General features: G+C 45.9%; 3 protein-coding genes across 6 annotated transcripts in view; 1 reads left to right on the top strand and 2 right to left on the bottom strand.

The window, feature by feature from the left end:
- Window positions 1-590: 590 nt before the first annotated feature.
- LOC135370279 (ceramide-1-phosphate transfer protein-like) lies at window positions 591-5692 on the bottom strand. The gene is made up of 4 exons (XM_064603985.1): window positions 5503-5692; window positions 3657-3893; window positions 2353-2494; window positions 591-1803 (listed from the first exon to the last, which is right to left on the bottom strand). The coding sequence occupies exons 1-4, from the start codon at window positions 5610-5612 to the stop codon at window positions 1669-1671; spliced, it is 624 nt and encodes a 207-aa protein (XP_064460055.1). The 5' UTR covers window positions 5613-5692; the 3' UTR covers window positions 591-1668.
- A 128-nt stretch (window positions 5693-5820) lies between these two features.
- Window positions 5821-8828, top strand: LOC135370938 (EEF1A lysine methyltransferase 4-like). 4 transcript variants are annotated; one of them, XM_064604871.1, is made up of 4 exons: window positions 5821-6074; window positions 6196-6373; window positions 6754-7037; window positions 7566-8828. In XM_064604871.1, exons 2-4 carry the CDS (start codon window positions 6205-6207, stop codon window positions 7857-7859), a joined length of 747 nt encoding a protein of 248 aa, XP_064460941.1. In that variant the 5' UTR covers window positions 5821-6074; window positions 6196-6204; the 3' UTR covers window positions 7860-8828. The 4 variants fall into 4 exon arrangements, with proteins under 4 accessions (XP_064460941.1, XP_064460942.1, XP_064460940.1 ...); XM_064604872.1 differs by having other exon boundaries at window positions 5821-6093; XM_064604870.1 differs by having other exon boundaries at window positions 5821-6093; window positions 6175-6373.
- Window positions 8829-9349: 521 nt separating this feature from the next.
- Window positions 9350-22884, bottom strand: part of LOC135370937 (uncharacterized) — a 45439-nt gene continuing 31904 nt past the window's right edge. The window contains exons 2-3 of the mRNA XM_064604867.1: window positions 15914-16097; window positions 9350-11889 (exon numbers count right to left, since the gene is read on the bottom strand). Of these exons, the coding sequence (XP_064460937.1) occupies window positions 10697-11889; window positions 15914-16097 (1377 nt within the window). The 3' untranslated portion in view covers window positions 9350-10696. The remainder of the gene's footprint in view (window positions 11890-15913; window positions 16098-22884) is intronic.

The raw sequence follows: 22884 nt of genomic DNA, 5'->3' as shown, positions 1-22884 counted from the left end.
TGCGAAGTAACCAAGTTACTTTAATGTGGGAACAGTAATTAGTTACTTTTCAAAGAGTAACTGTAACTCACTATTTTTGCAGGATAACTATCTGTAAATTAGTTAATATTTTGAAGTAACTTATCCATAACTGCTCTAAAGCAGGATTATGTTAGCCAAAATGGGACGTCTGCCACGTCAATCCCGCATTTTGAACCATGAACCAGGTTCAAACCTGGTGTACTGTTGTGCAACTATGGACAGGGTCAAAGTCAGCATACAAACATATGCAATACACATTATAACCCTTGCAAACCTGCCGAATTTGTCAAAGGCAACCCAGAATGTTTACAGGAAATCTGCAAATTCTTGTCTTGCGCAAGCCTACAGAACGCAAATCAAGAGTTTTCATTATATATCGATTCATTTTATGAACCTTAAGTTGCAGACAGGAATGCATTTCAGTGAATGAACTTGAACATTAATCCACTGCCATGCAATGAACTGACATTGATGTACTCAAAAGTAGAAATCAGACTGCTCTTCACACATATGTCAACACAGCTTGTGAACCAGGGTTTGATATGCTCATTCAAATGCTGCAATCATAATCATCGAGATAAAGTATTTTCTTTGCACAGCACTGTATATTAGTACATTGTAATCATTTATAAGTACTTGAAATAATAATCTGTGTAGCACAAATCTGAATCACAACTTTTACGTACAGAGTGCCTCACATAACGCACAGCAGATGTCAGTGTACCTACATTTATGTAACTTTCACCCGATTTCCACCTCCCACAAAGCTACCTGAACAAATGGACTTCCTAAGCTGCACATAGACCCCACTAAATATCATAGATACGTCATCGATATATCATCGACCCCACATGACCTCTGAATTGATCATCATTCTGTCCTTTTTCTGGATATCATATTGAGCATGCTGCCTCGGCGACAGAGCATCTGTGAAACCAGCTTAAACATGTGCTATTTTGTACATGTGTATAGGGCATGGGAACTCCATGAACCATGGGGCTGCATTGGATGTTTAGAAACTATCACAGATATGCACAGAAAGTGTATCTTAAGCGTTTAATGTAAGCCATGCACCCGTGTGTATTATGAACGGTTTGTATACCCTCCTGCATATGAAGCAAGATAAATGTACTTCAGTGTCACACACATTTCGCTCTCTAATTATAAACTCAATGCAGCAATGATGAGACTTCAGATTAATTACATAAGCAAGTGCAAAGTAGGGTACCATAAAATCATATCAAGAACACAAGCATTCATGTGTGTGTGAAGATGCAACTCAGACAAACAACTAAGAGGAGCCAGTTGAGATATTGCAAATGAGCAGAGTATTCCAAAATAAAAATCAATTGCATATTTCTGGTAGATCACATGCAATTACTAACCTAAGTACCATTTATACCTCAATTACCCAAGAAAACATGTATCCCACTTTGAAGATGCCTTTCAAGATGCACACATCATTTTGTTCATTATAATGAGCCATTTTAAAGTACTGCAACTGCTGTTATAGATCATGTGGGTACAACCACTACCACAAGTTAAAAATTCAAGAAATATGGTGACAAAAATTTAAATGACTATCATAGGACTTCTGAGCAATATCACAACCACGTATGGCAAACGAGTGTTGCATTGTAGAAAGTTCTAAGGCAGGTCTAAGAGGTTGTGCTCCGCATACAGATGCTGCGTTGAGTCAAACACATGCTGTGCAGCTTCCGATACAGAAAGCAGCAGTTGCGGAAGGTGTTCTTTTTCATTGGCCAGTGCCCTGGAGAACATCTGTAAGAAACAAAGTCATGTATTTACAACAACATTCACTTCACTCTTCTGCATTTCACCCACATAATAATTGAAGGTAGGGCAGTAAGTACTGAGCTTTGTACTAGGAATCTAGGATACATAGAGCCTGAAGTTTTAGGGTTTTACCCAATTCTTCCCCCGAGTTGAAGGTTGCCTGTTTAGGGTGAAACCCCGATTTTTTACCTCACTGGGATGTCTGTAGGAATGCACTAACTTACCTATTTCGCTGCAAATGCAGTTACATCACCGTCTGTACCAAACCACTACAGTTAGTTTGAGTAACTGAGTCCGATTTCTCGCCGAAATTTAGCATACTGGAAGTTTTTTCATCCAAATCCGGATGAATTTTAGTGCACATGTTTAGTTACCTGATTTTTACCTTCTGAATTTAGAAAAAGGTATTTCCCGAAAACTTCAAGCTCTGAGAATACATAAATGTCGGGGAACGTTTTAGTGACATGTCCCCCCAAAGAGTGAAATCCATGTACTAATCCAAACGTGTGCTAACAAAGTCTGTTTGAGGCATACCTGTTTGCATGTGGGCAGTGTGATTAGTGCGAGACCAGCACCATGTCGTATGTACCAGGGATGGTGTTTTGCTAGAGTATCCTGATAGCTCTCTGAAGCTAAGGATGACATCTTCGTGTTTTCACTGGCAGTGCTCAGGCGTCTGCAAATTTTTAAAAGAAAGGGTAGCATATTAAAGAACGTTCGTGCACGTGCAGAACAAACGAAATGTTCATGATGCAAGAAAACCTTAAGCTTGAGGAACGTAAAAGACGCTTTTGTGTGTGTGTGTCGTCTTTTACGTTCAAGCTCAAGGTTTCCTTGCACTATAAAACTTCACCAGCTAGCAGCCATCCTCTGCTAAAGAAAATAAAAGAAAAAAAAATTAGAAATTTAGAAGTAAATTGGGATGGCCACTACTGTATATTGCTCAATTTCTGCACATACTTTTTCTCCCAGTTACTCTGAAATATTAGTTGCGCCTGTGTTTGCATGTTTGGCAGGGAAGTCATAACCAAATCTATGTGTAAAATGCGAGATACCATTCTCAACAATAAACCTAAAGGCATGGTTCCCAAAAATACCAAATATGTACTGACCTTAAGAGTCCATGTGCTGTGTGATGCATGGTATTTGATACAAACATCTGCAGTCTCATGTGTAAGTGACTGCGCCCGTTCATGCTACTGTATCAACACGTCTTCTATGGTTATGTTTCGGCAGCGTCACCGCTGACGCCTCTAAATTGTCGAGCACTATTGAGAGCATCGCTTCGCAGACTAGTGATAGCTTTAACATCTTTGAGAGTAATGGTCTATTCTTGTTGGAGCTCCTGCATCCCATAGGCGTTACAAAGTTAGTTTTGCCGTCTTCATCAGTATGCCAATCTCTCCGTACTATGTGGACAAGCATTTAATCTGGCGTCATTCTTTGTAGACACAAGCAGCCAATTGGAAGAAGGAATATTCTGTGGAAAGTGGACAGAATCTTCCTGGTGCAAGGAAAGATGTGAACAGATGCGACATAAGGTTTAGCTGGTACAGCTGCTTTCTCCAAGCATTTTTGTAACTTTGAGTGTGCAGTGACGATACACTACACAGCAAAAATGTTGTACATGGTTCCTCCCGATCGACTCCTTAATGAATAAAATATGGTTTTGAACCATGTTAAATGTCACTTCCTTGCTCCTTTAAGGTGAGAACTGTAAGACTTTCAAGTAACAAGATGGAAGGGTACACATGAAATTACCCATGTATAGCAACAGTGTTTCTTATACCAACATTAAGACATCACAGCAACTTAGTTAGGAATGGAAGTGTACTTGCTTGAAAAAATGTGCAATAAACTCCAGAGCCCAATTGAGTCGAAGCACCGTTCGTGAGCCTGATGGCTTGCTTGTATTTTGAAGTGCACCTGTCTTGCGTTCATATTCCACCATAACGAATATATCTTCGTATTTGTCAGCCACATGTTGATCAGCACGATAGGCATCCATTATTTGTATCTTGCTTGCAATGTCAGAGCTGATGAAGTTGAAAACTGTGCCAAGCCCTTGGAAAAATCTAGAAGATGACAAAGAGGCAATTTAAGTGTGTTAATGTTATCCATAGGTACATAACAACGTGTCAAAGGTTTAGTGTACCGTAATTTCACGCGTATTAGCCGCAGCTTATGCGCGATTTGTTTTTCTCACAGGCGCTCTGCGGCTTATCTGATGACTATTTTTTTATTGTATTTTCCCCATACGCTGGTTTTAACGATAGGGCCGACAGTGTCTCTGAGACAGCACTGCCCTGCCGATACATGAACAGTTCGTAACAGGGACGGGTCCACATTCGAGTAGATTGATCTTCCTGGTGCATTCCCCCAAGCAGCTTTAACGAAAGTGGTCACAGTGATTCACGTCTTCTGGAAGACCAGTGACCCATGAATTCATGAAAGACGCCCAACAAGGGCACAATCCGATCTTGGTAGAACTCTACAGAGCTGACCTCCTTTTGTTGTACACTATGCCGACCCCGGAGTATGGACCACAGGGTTTATGACCTTCTCTGTGGTCTCCTTTGTCGCACAAATCAGTCGTCTCATATTGCCCGCGACTTAACTGCGAGTGCGGCTTACCTGCTAGAAAATTTCCAAACGTTCTTAAAAACGAGTCCTGCGGCTCATACGCATGAAATTACGGTAAACTGGAAGTAATTCAAGATGACTGAACCAAGAGGTTTGTAGTACGAGCTTTCTGTGATGCAGTGTTGACGTGTGGGCTAAGTTAAACGTGCCTGCAGAGCTTTGATATTGTCTGCTTAGCACATATTTCAAATCAAACACAAGTAATGTACCTCGAGCTTCATCCTAGAGCCAAAATGCAGGGAAGCGACTTTGTGTACAATGCTGTAAACGTGACTACCTAAATGGGAACTTCATCATGGCACGAAACATGAAACATGGATCATGCACTAAGCATGATCCTCCTCCTGCAATGTGTGCTGTGCACTACTCTCTAATCACACTGTTCCACGATACCTGTCGCTTATCTTCAAATAAGTTGAATGATAGATTAGATGTCAAAACACATTGGTGGATAACCTCCATGATGAGAGAACCTGACACCATGCCTGACCGTGGGTGGCAGTAACGTAGCCACAAAAATATTTCGGGAGTGGTTCTATGGGGATATTACATGGGGGAGGAGATCTAGGAGGAGAGGGGGATGAAAGGGGGGGAGGGGTTCAACCTCCGAAACATCCCCCCTGGCTACGCCACAGGTGGACGGCAAAGAGACGGTCCACCTTTTTCGATTTCTGTCGCCCACACTCAAGTTTTCGTTTCACGTGCTACATAGGATTCGAGTTGCACAATATGGGTTCAATTCCATTTCCTCTTGGAATGAAAGGGACGGTGAGGGTGTTCTTTTTTTCTTTCCGAAATATTATCCTACCTAAGACATGAATATGTCCAACCGCCGGTATGCATATCGTACACAGCCTGCCACAATGCTTTCACACCATCGCAGACATTTCTAATTGCTCATATCAGAACAGTGACATGCCCTCTTTCTGCTAGCTTTTTACGGAAGTGCAAAACGGAAGTAAAAGCACAATTAGCCCGTCCTAGATAACCCACTCTCACTCCCTTGCGTTACATAACAAGTGAACGTTGCGTTCGTCTTACTTGTTCAGTTCCTTGAAGGCTGCTAGGTAAGGGTCCATTAATAGACAATCTTCGTCGTGATGGCACTGTTCCAAATTATTTAAAACAATTTGTAAACTAAATTGAGACATTTCAACCACTTGAGCCTGCTCCACGCGAGCAGCCGATGGAGCTGGAGCTTCGCGCTCCGGACACTTGACACTTGGTTCGCTGCGATCGCTCGTGCACGTAGAGGCAGTGTACATATTAGAGCATGCTCAACCTTAGGCCTTAGGCACGGCTGAGGTATTCATGGAGCTTCTCATTCATGTAATATGTGTTTGTAGAGACCTACACACACATCGAGAGCTTAAACCCAAGATTCTTGTACCTTTGACGGCGTCGCCATGTGATGATTGCACTGTGTTACTTCTTTATGCTTCCCTTGTTTGTGCATAAGAGTAGGAAGCCGATAATTATTGTCGCTGCTCTGTTAATACGCCGTTTCTTTTCAATTGACACGTGCTCTCTATTTAGCGCGGATTTAGCTGTCTGTCTCGAGCGGGCCTGAGCGCTAAAATTGATCACCCACAACAAAACGCCTACACACATCGGTAAGTATAACACAAATGGGTAAGTATGACATGCTACATTCCCTTTAATGTCTGATCGGCCAGATCGGCTAAACGCGTAATCGATTCACGCATATTCTAGCATGAATGCTTCTTGGCACAGCAGCACCAAATGGAGGGAAAATCGGAACTACCTGACAGAAACTCAGGTTATGCGGATATCACCTATTGGAATACGCGTTACAGACTCGAGGATACTTACGACTGGCTCCTTTCTTACGAATCCTATTCTCATCTGTTGAAACAGCATGTCAAGAAGTCAGACCGGATAATGATGCTTGGTAAGTAAACCTCACATAAAATATATATTAGCCTTGTGAGATTGAATGAAGTGTAAAACCAATGGTTGATACAGAACCTCAAGCACGAGGGTGTTGCAAAAAAAAAAAAAAAAATGGGGAGGTTATGAATATTTGTTACGTTGCAACAGCTTTATGTATCCCCTCCCCCATCGGTAGATCTTGGTAAATTGCTCCATGGTGAACCCTTGGATACGTGTGAGAGTCAAAAGCAAATTTTCAGTTGCCTTAGCAGGGCATTGAGTGCGCAATCGCTCTGGGTCTGTTCATAAGGTGCCACAGGCCCTTTCTCATATCCACTAGCTGTAGGAACTGACATATATATTTTGTCTGTAACCTACAAATTTTCTAATTTGATACAGGATGTGGTAACAGCTTGCTAAGTGAACTCATGTACAAAGATGGATATAAGGATGTGGAGAACATTGACTACTCTGAAGTGGTCATCAAGAAAATGGCTCTGCACTGTGACACGTGTGCATCGATGAAGTGGCACATCATGGATGCTACAAACCTGCTCTTTGAGGATGGCAGATTTGACGTGGTCATCGAGAAAGCGACGATTGATGCCCTGTTGGTTAATGAGAAAGACCCTTGGAATGTGTCAGAGAGCGCAAAAACGCTTGTTCACACTGTTCTGACGGAGGTACAGTAATTACTTGTTTCTACAACCAACATGCACATACTAAATGGGGTGTTATATGTTGAATGTGTTACCGAATGTTTGAAACTATGCTGTTGTCGAGAGGAACTTGAAACCATTGCATTGAGAACTATATGACAATGACTTCTGGAGAATTAGAACTCACTAGAGAGACAAGACGGAAATTTAATTGACTGGTAAAATTAGGAAAGTCCTCTGTAAAATTTTTGTTGGTATAATCTACTGATGTCATGTTGCAATTGGATATCGATGAAATAGCGTGGCAAAGTTGGAAATGCTAGAGATTACGAATGGCCATCCTTGCATTTATACATATACTGGTGTGAGTCACCAATGTAATAAGACAACCTGTCTTCTGTTTCGTTTTTGCACTGTTAACCTTGACAACACATCACCGTTCTTTTGTTTCACGGCTGTTATGGCACAGGTCAAGTCAGCATAGGGACTTTTTCTTACAGTTCCTGCCATAGCCTGCTGTGGATATGAAATCTTTTTCATTTCAATATTCAGGTGAGCAGGGTACTACGCCACGGGGGACGCTTCATCTCCATCACGTTCGCCCAGCCTCACTTTCGTGGCCCTATGTACATCAGCCAAGTGCTGAACTGGTCCCTACAGACGTTCAACTTCGGAACAACTTTCCACTATTTCTTCTACCTCATGAAGAAAGGGGAGACAGCTGAAGACGATGTTTTTCCTGCCTATCAGTTGCCTGTTCTACGGCCGAGGGACACATCACTCCGGACTAGCACTTGCAGTGAACCGGAGACTGTGGACTTCCTTTTTAAGATAGTGGATTCCTGACACCGCATCATCGAGGGAAAAACACATTTCAATGTTTTATCGAGTAATTTTATCGCTTTTAATACTGTTTCCCATAGAACAAGGCCTCTTCACGAGAGGAATAAGGGTTCTTCAAAGGTTCTAACTTGCTTGTGCAGTCATGTCTGTGAACATCAGAGCAAAATATAAGTCCAGGCTGTCAACCAGAGTAGCAAGCCAGCTTGTCTAGGCTGACCTCTCCTAAAATTTCCCATAATGAAATCAAGAAAGTACGTACCTGTGGGAGCATCAGAGTTGAATGAACCAGAGGTCTAGACACGTTTCATAAACAAGAAGTCTTGCTCGTGAAGAACGACAGAAGTGTCAAGAAAATGTAAGCTTCACAAGCTACTTTTTGTAATTCTGATAAGTGGATGCATGTAACACACAAATGAAACAGATTTGAAAATTGGTTATCAAATATTTTGAAAGAAATTTAATCGGACACATTGGTCAAGAAGGTTGTGGGGTCAAGTGGACAGTGAAACAAACATGTCCTAGGTGAAGCATGTGATGTAAGGTGCTATTTTAAGAATGAAGATACAGACTGTTCACTGTCATTGAGCGGCGTGTTAGCTGTGCCAATTGCCTCATACTTACGTTCAGCATAAAAAAGAGGTCTCTGGTACTGAACATGTACTACTTCAGGATATTTTCATGTAACAGCGCATATATGGATACGCAAACTACCAAAGTTGTCACACTTATCTAGGGCAAATGCTGTATTTTAGAAGCCATTATTTTTGCATTTTTGTGTTAATCTTGCACTATAAGTGACTTACAAGAGGCACGAAAGGTACTGTTCAACAGGGTTCCACGTCTTAGGTTCAAATGAAAGTCCTGTCAGGTTGTACAGATAAACTGTCGAACTGTTAGGTTTTAATGAAAAGAATGCTGATTGTTTGTACAAATGATATCCAATATATATTTATATAAAACAGATGACACATTCTGCTGAGTTCCAAATATGTGTGAAAAGCAGGGCTGTACTACTTCTTCCTCAAGGGGGGTGAGACTGTTCAGTCTTATTGTTAAAGACTTGCTGCTCCCCATTCACTGTCTTCCCCTTTCAAGAGTGCAGAAGTGTACAGAACACCAACAGTGTCTTTGAGAATCTTCATCCATTGGAGCCTGTAACATAGCCTGGGTCCCTAAAATGTGCTCCACATTTCAGAACATGCACTCACAACACCGTCTGTTTACAGGATCACAATTTCTTGCGAGAAGTACTCTTTCACTGTCTAGTTTTTGGAGGTCTGTCTTTAATCGCAACACTTTGAGGGTCCAGGACTACGTTCAACTGCTTTGTGTACCCCCTTTTTGCTTTTTCCACCCACGAAAGTTGTCTAACGAGAGTAAATAGAGTAATGGTTTATTATTTACATAGCAGTTTTGACATTCCCGTACCATAGCTGGCTTGCATCGCATAGTTTGAATGAACAGCCCATCCAACAACTTTCTCAACCATAAGATCACGGAAATAATTCTTTATTAACGTTGATTCCTCATCGCTGAGTGTACAGAAACCACGGGCACGAATCAGTACATAGTACGTATCGTAGATGCCAAAGTATCTGTGGTAATACACGGCGAATCTGAAACACTACGCCAATGTGACTTATGTGTAGGTGGGCACCCGGTTGTTTCGTTCACGGTGATAACGGAACAACCATTGCTCTTGGCTGGCACGATGCCATCCCTGCCGTACCCAGCACAGCGTTATTTTCCCTTTGCACCAACGTGCTTGCCGTGAAGTGAGTGTACTCGTTTCGTAAGCTATGCCTTATGTATAATATTTACATTGTTTGCGTTCTCTCATGTTCGCATCATGCACACCTGCTGAGCTGGTCTGGTGCATTTATTTTCTTGGAGCCCCCCGAAAGGTATGGCTAATGACGTCAGTAAGTTAAAATTACGTAGATCAATATGAAGTCATTGCACCACCTCCGTCTCCATCTCCCTCGACCAACCATGTACAACTTATGCCTATTCGAAGAAGATATGATGAAAAGCCACGAATGAAGTAAAGGTACAAATACGTGCAGCGAACACGACGCTTCCAGTCATCAACTGCTCCTTGATGCAAATTAAGAATGTCACGTAACAGGTATTGACTGATTGGCAGCTTGTTCAGCATTATTTAGCTGTACATGCTCTCATCTATATGTGTCGTGTGTGCGATCTGACTTTCAGCCGGCGACGTGCGGTTCGGAGTATTGTGCGCTCTGGGCTGACTTCAGCACTCTCCCTGCTGCCCCCAACACTGAATACATATTAGGATTATCTGTGCTAGATGCAAATATGCAGCATGACAGCTGTTGGCATGTCTAGTGGTACCACATTATGATTACCGGAGGTAAAACCCGTGAAGTACAAAACAACCTTTCAAGTGTTTGTTATGTTGGATGTTTCAGCGATGCAGGGATACAGTTTAGTGTGCTATGGGCTATTGTCAGACTGCATAGTGCTGTGGTAATGTGGACATATCTTGCAGAAAATCATCCACTAATGTACGCGATGTTCCCGTGTCAGCAGCATTCATGATGTGATGGCAAGCGGGCAATCGTTGGCCAGAGCCGCACGTGATATCATGACTTCTCTGCAAATCATCATCACGTATAAGCCCGTTGCTCCTTGTGGCTCATAAATGTTCCTCAACCACTGTCGGATATTCGAGTGGCAGTGAACGGCATAGTATCTAACTCGGTGTCAGGCGCGAGTGCAAAGGGTACCGGGCAGGGAGTTGATCTCTGTCCTCCTCCCACATGCATGCGAGAGCTTGGTGCCTGGCTCTACAAAGTCGTATTTGTAGATTGGAGCTAAATGAACTCAGATATAACTTCTAGCTTGCGGTCAGGTCCCACAGGAACGTGCCATTGGCTCGTAGGACTTCCTATGCGGCGAATCGCGTTGATGCTGGCCACCCTGTGTTGACGCAGCGGCGGGAACCTTCGAACAGCGGTGAAGCCGTCGTCGACGCTGTCGCAATCAAACATGAGCTTGTGTTTCTTGAGACCGATCCGCTTCTTTGCCCTCCGCACGTAATTTCGGCGGATTACAAAGGACGAGCGGCCATTCTTCATTATGGCTTCCATCACCTTCTGGCCGAGGCTATACTGGTCGTTGCCGTAGCATCCCATTGGCGGAGTGTCGGAACTTAGTCCGCTTTCGGAAGGGGGATTGTACAGTGACACGAGAGACTCACTTCTAGCAGGTTTCCCTGAGTGTTCTTGACACAGGTCAAGATTTTCAATCAGATCAAGATCGTTCATCGAGTATGATCCGCTGCACGACGTTAAATTCGACGGCTCCAGATACGGAGCTTGCACGTCCTGATTGAGAGCGGTTGTAACCGTGCCATAGCAGTTGTCTGCAATGTTCGATACGGAGGACCGCATGCGCACTTCTCCACCGCAGGGCCTCGTGTCATGAAACTCAAAGTCGTCGTTTGCATCCGTAGTGAAAGACTCGGCGTCTTCGTCTGAGTCTTCGGGAGCACTGAAGGTGGCGCAGCTGTCTCCAGCAACGGTAGAGTGCAAGCTTAGGGTGTCTGAAAGCGTGGCGTAGATGTGGTCTTCATCGTCGTGCCTCGCCCAATCGCCTGGGATATCTAATCTTGCCTTGTCCATGTCGTAGTCCACAGCTGGGATTGGAACTTTAACAGCAGAGTCAGCCGAGCAGCAACTTTCAGTACGGATCAACTGGGAAGCTTTCTGCAACTGAGCGTGGGTTGTTGGTAAGTGTGGGATGTGCGACCGTAGGTAGGAAGGCTTGTCCAGAATGCAGTCAACGCCGTATATACCGGATACCATGAACTTGTGCGGTGTCCTTGGCAATGACTTCCGACGGCTGCCTGATCCCCAGCTGGAGCGATGAGACTTTTTGGACACCTTGCCATAGCTCAACGATGACCGCTTGTAGTTTGTAATGATGCCAATCGGGGCGACAGGACCCAAGTTCTTTATATTGCTCTTGGAATCGTCCAGGTAGAGTCGATAGCGGCTCTCCTCCCCTAGAAAGACAAAATGAACAGGATGTTACAGCAGCAGTACAACCTCCAGCTGCTGTGTCTCTTTGAAAATGACTCATTTAGGTGAATTGAAAAGGAAGTATATGAGTGCATGAAACATGTCTTTCAAGACAAACGGCAGTTCCGTCACTACAAAGGAGATGACACCCTGTAGAAAGTCTAAAAACACTGTGTGACCAACTGCGGGCTTGCGGTTCCTTCACTTTCACACCGGGAAACTACGGTGCGAGATGGTTATGCGTGCCACTGAAAGGGACAGTCGCATCCGTTCCAATAGACCTCTGCATGTTTGTAAACAAATGACGTCATAGTGTTCCACAGCGCCACCGAGTGGTATAGAGTTCAACTACGCTCGAAGCTAGGGACGAACAAGGTCGCGCCCGAAAGCCACCGTCTTGATGGGGATTACGTACGATGGTCCCTGAAAGGGACGTGACCTTCGGTCCTACTTTTCTTTCAATAGGAGGCAGCGAACAAGTGCCCATTCGTGGAACCCAGCCCTCCCCTTCCGATTTGTTTCGGTTTCAGTCTGTCTACCAACGTCATGATGACGTTTCTCGGATAGAGGTCCATCGATTTCGAAACAATTTTATTCCTCCTGGACCACTGACCACGGTATCGAAAATCCCACGCGAAATAGTTTCTACGGAATACATGACCAGAGCAGACGCCGGATATTGAGAGTATGCCGGAATTCCCTCTCTGGAAAAACGAGAAAACGTAACTCCGCAAGAACCGATGAGGGCGCGACCGTGAAAAAATGCCGCAAATAATGGTGTCGCGTTGTTCCACGTAAGGTTTGTCTGCCTATATAGTATGGCGACATATTGCACGTGCCGCAAGGTAGGACTGCGGATAATTTCTACCATCTGGGATTCTTTTGACGTACGCCGGAAATCTCCGACATACGGATGCTGGAAGCAACGTTCACGTCCCCCACATTGCCGCCGTCCTCGGCCGGGTTCGTACCCGCGATCTTGAGCTCAGCAAGCGCAACCGTGCAGGCGTTTCATGACGGTGGCTTTCCTCCTCTTGGCGCCGCGCTCTCACTCCTCCGCTTAGGAAGTGACGTCACGCCAGCGGAGCTTCTGTGGCCACGGAAGCAGCGCTGATCCTTAGAATTCGTTCATTTAATATCTAAGCACTTATCGGACGAAAAAGTTAGCCGGGTAGATTGTCGGCCGGCGCTGAACGTTGTGGTATCGGGTTCATAGAGTTTCATTGAGGGACAAAGAAAAAAAAAGTTTTTCTTCACGCCAAACCCCACAGCGCGTTATCCTCTCTAGCATTACATCATAACTCATTGCAGTTGTGCTCCTACATTTGACCCATATCTGCAAACCATTTAGCGCAATAGACCTCTATTCGAGAAACGTCATCATGACGTTGGTAGACAGAGTGAAACCGAAACAAATCGGAAGGGGAGGGCTGGGTTCCACGAATGGGCACTTGTTCGCTGCCGCCTACTGAAAGAGAAGTAGGACCGGGTGATGGCGGTGGTAGTGGTGGTGGGGTGATGTAGGGGGAATGTGCGGTCAGCCTGCTCTGAAGTGGCGGCTCGATGCACCTATGGGAGGGAGAAGGGGGAGGGTGAAAGAGGGAGGAGAGAGATGATGGTGGCAGAGGAGAGGGAGGGGCGTGCTGACCCTCTTGCTCTGGGATTTGGGTAGTCCAAGAGGACCCACCACAGAAAACATGCGAGCATGCCTCAGAAGTCTTCATTGGGAAGCTCCCTGTACCATGGTAACCGCCAGGATTATTGGCGAAGCTACCCCCATCGAAGCAGGACCGAAGGTCGCGTCCCCTCCAGGGACCATCGTAATAATCCCCTCAAGAGCGTTGTTTTCGGGCGCGACCTTGTCGCCCCTAGCTTCAAACGTAGTTCACGTCAACCAAATTGGTGGCGCTGTCGAACACTATGACGTCATTTGTTTAGAAAACAGGGAGAGGTCTATTTTTGCCTCACCCCAACCTCTCCTCCGCGTGACGCCCTTTCCACTCCTCTGTACACCGACGGACGACACCGGGTTTTCGTTCGCACGACCGTTCTAATAGTAACGCATAAAGGCCTTGAAAGCGTCACTGCGTATGTACTTTCTGACGCGCAGCCCCCGTCTTTAATTGTTGCCAATTTCATTGTCCCTCGCACTTTCATTATTCGCAGTTCGGACGTAGTAGCAGATTCAATGCTCACACATAAATCAATTACACTAGGACAATGTCCAGACACATCAGGATAGAGTTTCCCTTTTGTCTGTGAAACGCATTATGCCGCAAATGGCTGCCAATTACCACGTGCACCGATAGGTATAAAAGAGTCCCTGCACCAGCAGTATGTCCCCGAAGTTGGTTCCGAAACTGGAACTGGCGTCAATATTCTTTGAGAACAGACTCGAGAAAGTTATGCGTGGAAGCGGCTACGCACCACTGCGTACGTGAGATAAGAAAGAATGCTTATGCATGAGCAAAACATAATATGCCATTCTTTTGTGCGTTCACTGAGAATGCCTGCTGCCATGCACGGATCAAGGTGTGTGAGACTCATCTTCTATAATCTCCACGGTCGACTACTCAAGGACACCTTAGTTTCGCAAGGAATTGCCTGTCACGTGATTTCTGGTGTTGTTCGTGCTGGTGGGTCAGTGTGTGTTGTGATAAGGTCGCAACCAGAGGACATACATCTCCTATCAGATAGGCGACGTCCATACCCGACTATCAGGTCTGCTGGGCAGCGACGGATCTGATAGACATTTTTTTTTTTCGGCTTGAAGAGCTTTCAGGACGTGCTTTCGGAAAGAGTTTCCTGTGGGTTATGCCGCAGCCGTTTGTGTTCCGCCGCCGCAAAACGCCATAACAAGGCCATCGGGGAGGAAGCACGACCGAATCGAGAGTGTGACGTAAGGCGTCTAGTGCCGTCATCGCTGCAGAACTCGAATAATGATACGGCGGACCACCCAAGATCTTTCGACTACGCTGCTGGGCCAGTACGAAGTTGCCGTTTCACGTCGCCATTTGTAAGCGTGAATAAACTCAGCTCCTTTGCCTCACTGCAGGGATGATGACCTGTGAATTATTCGACTCGACAGGCTTTGGTGGCAGTGATACTTTTCCGACATACCTATCTCGTCTCGAAGTATGTCAATGAAAACCGGTGTCCTGATAGTATACGCGGTTTGGATATAGAGCAGCGAATCTCCTCATCAATCATTTAACGAGTGATAAAATCTCAGTACTCTACGCAACAACAAAATAGGGGCTTAAGCAGCCAACAAATCTATGGTATCCTTGGTCGAGGATCGATCCCACTATCCCCAACTCTTGGAGTTTCCAGGTCTTGTATTCTTGTTTTTGACACGCTGTTCTTTTTGTCGTACAGATACACATGAGACTTCCTTGATAACGTTAGAGTTAAGGACACAAAAGAGGAAAAATTTAGCTATCCGGTGAAGGCCGATCAAAGCAAAACCCTTCTGATTGGAGCAGCCAATATCTGTGTGTTTACACGAGCGGCATCCCTCCCTATCGCCACCACCACCACCGAGCGGCATCCCCTCGGAATATTCTTGTGGAAGAAGAAGAAGAAGAAGAGAGAATTGGTGCTCACGGGGTGGAAGTTCCGCCCCGTCTTATGTTGAGCATTTGCATGGCGCCTGAATATCGGTAGTGGCACACTGCGCATATATTATAGCAGACGACACCATCGGCCCTGTCGTCTGTTACGGGATATCTTGTGGCGGAGCTTCAGCATATTCCCCATGGATTGAAGGGCATGAAAATACGTGACGTTGAACGCTCGTGCTCACGTGACAGCAGGAAGCTATGACGTCTTGCCCATCTTCCGCTCGAATATTCTGGGGAATGTCCCTCGTGTGAATGCACGATATTTCGAACATGGACTGTTCTTCTGCTGAACCAGCATAGAACAACGGTCTTCGTTTCAAATAGCTATTAGTTGTAAGCGCAAGGCCGTTACACAATGAACTGTATACGCAAAAAAAAAACTAACCAGTGAAGTTCGCTGAAGCCGACCGCCTCTGGAGCGTCTTCTTGAGCGCAGTCCAATGATGCCGGTCCGTGAGACAGAGGACAAGAGGAAACAGAAATCCTTGACCAAGTCGAAGCCAGATGACAGCCACGTCATGCCACGGGGTCCAGAAGGCCTCCACAAACTCTCCAAGCACCACGAGCACCTGCGAAAACAATGAAACAGAGTAAATCTCCATATTATCATGGACAAACAATGTCCCGGCAACCGAGCCAGCATTTGCATATTTCATCTGCAGAGTTGTATGTGCTTTTGTAGTACTCTCAAGTTTGTTTCGTGAATAGGGCAGTGCTGGCGTCTCGGCTTGCTGGGAACTGGTCAAGTAGTCCAAGGCCGTAGGCGCTTTGTGCGAGAAACAGCACCAGTGACGACTGTCTTCCCACGTGTCGCGATTATCACGGTGTAGACGTAAGAAGGGCACACACCGAGACAAAGTTTTGCTGTGAATATGCGATGACCAGGATGATGAATGTCCGATGATGGTGGCCAGGATCCCAGTTTTATGTGTGTGTCAACGTGTTCATTTCTTCAGGCAGTTAGGCAGTGAACAACCGAAAGTCAACGGTCTGACGAGTGTCAAAAGATTATTCCCGAAATAACTAATTTTAGCCCTTGCCATGCATTGCCAAAACCACAAGCCCTGGTGCATTATAGTCCCTTTAAGGACTAAAGGCACATAAGGTTATGCAAAGCAGAAGGACTATCTGTATCTGAAGTGCTGGGGAGTAAATTTGAGGGTCAGGAGGCTAAAGTGGGGAGTAATTGCGATCTATATGGGACTATAATTGTTCCCCAATTTGTATTCCTTTTGACTTAGATTGTACATTTTGTTTACGTGCCTGACACTAAAGGCTTTCACGTAACCTTTTTGGCGTGTCAACAACTGTCAACTATAGTGCTCCAACTTACCAGTCAAAGAAATTAACTCATTAACGCAATTAACATCACGAAAGCCACCAAAGTAAATTCCACGCCCAGAACCTCGCGGACCTTGCCAACTGAGAGATCCCTCCCATGTATAATTCCTGTCTTGTGGGCAGTACCGGAGATACGACTGCTTCTATATACAGAGGTAAATGGTCATATATATGATTTCTATTTTCCGCAGCACAATGTCACGTAAGCCCATTACCATTTCCATGACCCTAATTTGCAACAACTGCGGGTGTTCCACGACAGTATATATGCACCAGGAAGTAGACCATCTCATGGGTGAAGAAGGTCACACACACACATAGAGGACATATGTAGATACAGCACCAAGCCCCGTCTTTAAAGCACCTCGCCTTTGTGCATACGACCTTTGTGCCCTATTGTGCTCTCATACCACTATACGGAAAACTGATGTGGAAACAGGTTTGCAATATATAGCACGGGACATTAGGCAATATTAATGGCGTTCCTTGTGTGTGCACTACAAGCGTCATATGTATACTTGTTCATGTTGCAGTGCTTCGTATAACGTTACTCATCCGTTCAACTGCAATCTAGATGTCTCTGGGTGGTTGCTATGAAACGAGTGCCGGTTGCGTTTCATAAATTGTAATTGCAATTCCACAAATTTAATTGGAACACGAATGCAAAATACAATACGCGTCCTCGCTGTTCTTCGTTCTCGCAAAGGGGTAGAACAACGCCTATGGTAATGAAATGCCCTGAAAAGGCGTGCTTAGCAGACGGCACTTAGCAGATGACACCGTCAGCGTCTTTTCCTGTCGTCTGCTACGGAATATCTTGTGCCTGTGTCGCGGTTATATATGACATTCCCCACGGTTAGCAGTGTACGTGAAGGTACGACGTTGAGCTCTCGCGATCAAGTGACAGCAGAAACCTATGACGTTTTTCGCATCTTCCGCCGTAGCGTTGTGAGGTGTTGTCCTTGGAAGAGGCGTTTCCATAATTTATTAGGACTCAAACGGCACGAATATAGCATAGCTGCAGGCCGCAGCATATCCTCCCCCCCTCCTTTTACTAATAAAGTACATATACGAAGACAAAAGAAAGTCCCGTTATACACGGGCGCTAACTGGCGTCCAACCAGGCGCAGGTCATTTCTCCTCTACAAGCACGCTACCTGCAGAGCAACAGTGCGAAACGATGCATGTGGCGTCACATGGAACGTTGATCGTCACGTGACATCTTCGTTAGCATCTCCATGAGCGATCAGGCTTTCAAATGCGACTCACAATACCGCGACTTGCGGGTGACTGTATTGGCCAACAGCTCAAAGAAACATCGCAACGCCGATCGACGATCCTCATTACCAGCGGGCTGTTCTCGTGACGCGGCAAATTACTCTGGTGGCATATTGGGATACGAAGGCCGCGCGTGGGAAAATAGCCCAGTCATCAATGATACATCAGTCCCTTCATTTGCGAGTTGGGAAACAATAGAACTGCGGTCTTAGATAGGAATTGCCGTCTGAGGGATACGCCCAGACGGGACCTAATTAGGTCCGCGTTGATCGACGACGACGTTTCAAGGCCTATAGAACTGACCGAAATTCGGAGATTTCGGTTAAATTATCGAGGACCACGTGCCCCGTTGGCGCTCTGCGTGGGGGTACAAATGGGTGGGGAGGGGGGTACAAATGAGGGTATCTGGTTTGGTTCGTACGGTGTGACGTCCCATTATCGAGCCTGTCGACGGCCTGCTGCCATGTCGCTCAAGGCTGATCAGTTTTGGGCTGACTTCAGAGGAAACAGTGCCGATATTTGAGCACCCGAGGAGATCTCAGGGAAAACACCCACACGTACACCACATCCATCGGTGTTAGAAACCTCCAGAGTCGGCGTGGAAGGCGTTATCTTAGCAAATTAAAATGGTGTAAAGGCAGCTAGTATTATGTTTATAGGAAGAGACAACATTTCCTCGAGTTTCAGGAATATGGATAGAAAAGGATAAGAGCGACGCATGACTCAAATCAGCAATGAAGTACTAATGGCAAGAAGAAGGAACACAATAGCACGAAGAAGAAAGGAGATAGTAACATCGCTGTCTCGGCAAGACCGAGTCCCTCTTCCATCACAAACCAATATACTCAAGTATAATAGACAACACGATTTTCCTAATTGTTCGTCTATTATACCGACATCCCGACTTCTTTACTTAAGTCCTCTACCAGTCGAGGCTGGACGATACAATAGATATATTATGAGCGGGATCGAAATATCTTACCTACAGCACAGCTAATGAGACTATTGTAACGGCGGCCGACCCAACGAATCGTGCATGCATTTATAAAGCGACCCTTGCAGGTCAGGGCCGCTGTTCGGCCTACGGGGCTAAGAAAACAGGTTGCCGGCCACCATCACTCTGGAATGCACGGGAGGGGGGGGGGGGGACAACATAGCCGCTCTCTCATCCAGATTTATTGCGTTCTAGCAGACCACGCATCCCAATCTTCGCTCGAATAACGACCATGGAAGTGAGTTGAGAGCGGGGCTCGTTGGGGGGGAAAGGCACCAAACGCTGATCTGTTCAAAGTTATCTTACGCTCTCTCTTTTCTTTACGCCTGTTGTACAGATGAATCAGCAGATATTTGTGTGACGACATGCACCACGTGCCGCAGGGATTATTTCGGGCACCTGGGGTTCTCTAACGTGCACCGGAAATCTCCGACGTACGGTGATGGAAGCAAATCTAGATCGCGGGTTCGATCCCGGCCGCGCGATCTTGATTTGCTTCCAGCACCTTGTGTCGAAGATTTCCGGTGCACGTAAAAAAGAAAAAAAAAAAAAACCAGGTGCCCGAAATAATCTGCAGACCTACCGTGTGGCACGTGCAACATGTCGCCACACTAGGCAGAAAACCTTACGTGTAACAACAGGGCGCCATTATTACCATTACCACCATGATTATTACCATTACCATTACCACCATTATTGGAAGCAAATGCTTACGTTCCCCGCATTGCAACCGTCCTTGGCCGGAATCGAACCCACGATCTTGAGCCCAGCGAGCCATGATGCGTCCATGACGTCCGCGTCCATGTCCATGATGCCAAATAAAACTTCCGTTTATCTCCAACGGTTCGGATCGCGTATCTGAAGGTGCAATACCATCTGAGCCATGAAAACTACCTACTGCCATGGTCCCGTGGGACCGTGCTACCGTACTAAATAAGGTTTTCGCGCGCTTTTCGTCAGAAACACTTCCTTGCACTTCTTTCACGTGCTCCGGGGAAGTGGCCAACCGTCGTGCGTGCTACCGTCCCATTATATAATCGACGCTTTTTGCTATTTACGCGCAGGACCTAAATAAAGAAGGACTATTACATTAGATGGCCACATCTATAGTCACTAAATAGGCTGATTGACCGGCAGATTCGGCCTATATCGTCCTTCCAAGGAGGGGGGGGAGGGGTGATGTAGGGGGAAGGTGCGGTCAGCCTGCTCTGAAGCGGCGACTCGGTGCACGCAGGGGAGGGTGAAAGAGGGAGGGGAGAGATGATGGTGGCACAGAAGAAGGAGAGGGGTGTTAACCCAAGAGAACTACCCACCACAGAAAACATGCGATCATCCCTCAGTAGTCTTCATTGGGATGCTCCCTGTACCACGGTAACCGCCAGGGTTATTGGTGAAGTTACCCCATCTCTTCGTTCCAAATTCAAACACCCCGTGCTTTGTGCTCTGCTGTGGACGTCACTTAGTATCTCGGTGGTAACTTTTCTGAGGCGTTGCAGCCCCAGGACAGCTACTTTCCACGGTGTTCACCAGATGCCGCTGCCTCGTTGTGTGGCATGTATGCGTGTGCCAGCAATGTCAGCGTGGCGTAATTGGTCAGTGCACGTACCCGACCGGCAATCCAGTCCATTAATCCTTTTCCAGTTTCGAGTCTTATCTATTAAGTGTTTTAGTTCTTCTATAAGCCTTTCTGGTGCATGCTGACATATTATAAGCGAAACAAAAAACAAAAAACATCCGTTTTATAAACAATAAAAGTAACGGCAGAAACTTTGCGCGGAGACAGGCACTTTGGCAGCTTTATCTTCGTCAACCGACAGTTCGTAGTTGTTTGAGAGCAACTGCCAACAATGGGTGGGACACCTCTCGATGTCTATAGTTTAAGAGTTGTCGCCCTTTTGTTATGGGAACGCGGAAGCGGTGACGGCGATCTTTGGGTCGCTCCGAAAGAAGTTCCGCCTCGTATGCGTTAGGGTGTCAAGCAGAGGGGTTGTTGTTCCCCCCTCGCTCAAGAGGGCGATCCCTTTGTTTCACCCCCTTATTGTTTTGTCTCCGTTTGTGACATTTATCCCCTTTCCACGCTCTTATCACCTAGTGGCGTCTACTTGAAGTTGAGAGCGAGGTCACCGTTATGTATTGTATAACACGTGATGTCACGGAGCTGTCGCGCGGGCGGACGTGACTCCGCGCAATGTGCAGCGGAAGATTGCGTAGGTGTCGTAAGGCTGATGAAACTGAGTGCGCGTGCGGTATAGTAACAAATGAAGGTGGGCATATGGTTAGTTCATCTTTGAAGCGTATCGCACTGCGTTTCGTTAAGGTGTGTAATTTTGTATACCAAAGAGTAGATTCAGGAGGAATGCACGACAATGCACACCTTAAAGACTATTAAAATGAGACTATTTGTGCATCTCCAGAGCACTATTTGCGAAACTTGATAACTGTGGTAACTCTGATCAAAACGGAAATTCGTCTTGCCCCCAGGCGAATATCGCCCCGAGATCGAACGGTGTCGGCGCGCTGCGGAGAAACGATGAACTACCGTAGTGTGGGTAGCTTCCTCGCGTCGTCTGCTTTTAGACGTTTATTTTCCGCGTTCAGTGCAGTATAGGCGGAGCGTTTGGGAACCGAACAGTATCGTACCATCGCGGCACAAGTGATCTTTCGGTAAATTACGGGAAAGAACCATCGATCAACTTCGAACATTGGCCGGCGTGTTATCCACACTAGAAAGGTGACGGTGTCGCCCCCTATAGGTAGATCTCGAAGCGAATAGGAGCGAACCTTCTCTCCTATGTCCTGAAGACGAATTCCCGTTTTAGTCAGTGTTACCACAGTTATTCCATCAAATGATGTGATTCTCTGATTATCTAATCCGAGAATCACCTCATTTGATGGCATATAACCTAGCGCCATTCCGCAGACGTGCCATTCAATTTTGGCTGTTGTTTAATTTGAAATGGGATAGCTTCCGATCGACATCGAAATCGTAGTTGAGCATGCGCGCTCGGCTAATATGTACAAAACGTTATAGTAATAAACGTTATTATTATCATTATTAGCAGACTTCTTTGTTATATACCTTCATGAGCCACGCCTTCACATGCATAGAATCAACAGAATAATCGCCTAATCGTCGTTACGATCGTTACGAGCACAAGTGCCCCTTCTTCTCGACAAGTGCCCCGCCCCTCGTTAGCCCGTAACGCGTGCAAGCGATTAAGCCCAACTATGCAACGTCAACTATCAGTTCGTTTTGTGATTTTATCACGGAGACGTTCCTTCACAGATACGGTTTCCGTAAAAACGGCTGATCGTGTAAAGATGACTGGCAGCTTTGAAGCAGACAACCTCACAACTGAAAAAGTCTAAGGTCTATATAGAGTAAGAACTCTCTCTCCGCGCGGATGGATGGTAAGAACGACAGCACAAAGATCAAAATGCCGATATCCAATACGGACGTATGAATAGAGTATGGAAGTGTCGCAGATAATCATGCAACAGGAAGACTTCCGGTGAAGCCACAAATAGCTGCGGTAATCACAATAGACGGGCACACTCGAATAGGGGTCTATATATTCGTGAGGGCATTGAGATGTATCACAGTATATAGCGATGTGTTTCGTGAACGACGTCCACCGTGACGCATCCAGCCATGCGTGCCCAAGTGGTCCCTTCCGTGTTTTCCGAGGGTGTTGCTAACAAGGCCGGTGGAGCACGCATGCGCAGCACTCTAGCCAGGGGGC

Source organism: Ornithodoros turicata, chromosome 10, assembly GCF_037126465.1.
Source record: "Ornithodoros turicata isolate Travis chromosome 10, ASM3712646v1, whole genome shotgun sequence".
Lineage (NCBI taxonomy): Eukaryota > Metazoa > Arthropoda > Arachnida > Ixodida > Argasidae > Ornithodoros > Ornithodoros turicata.
This window is presented reverse-complemented; position numbering and strand designations above follow the sequence as displayed.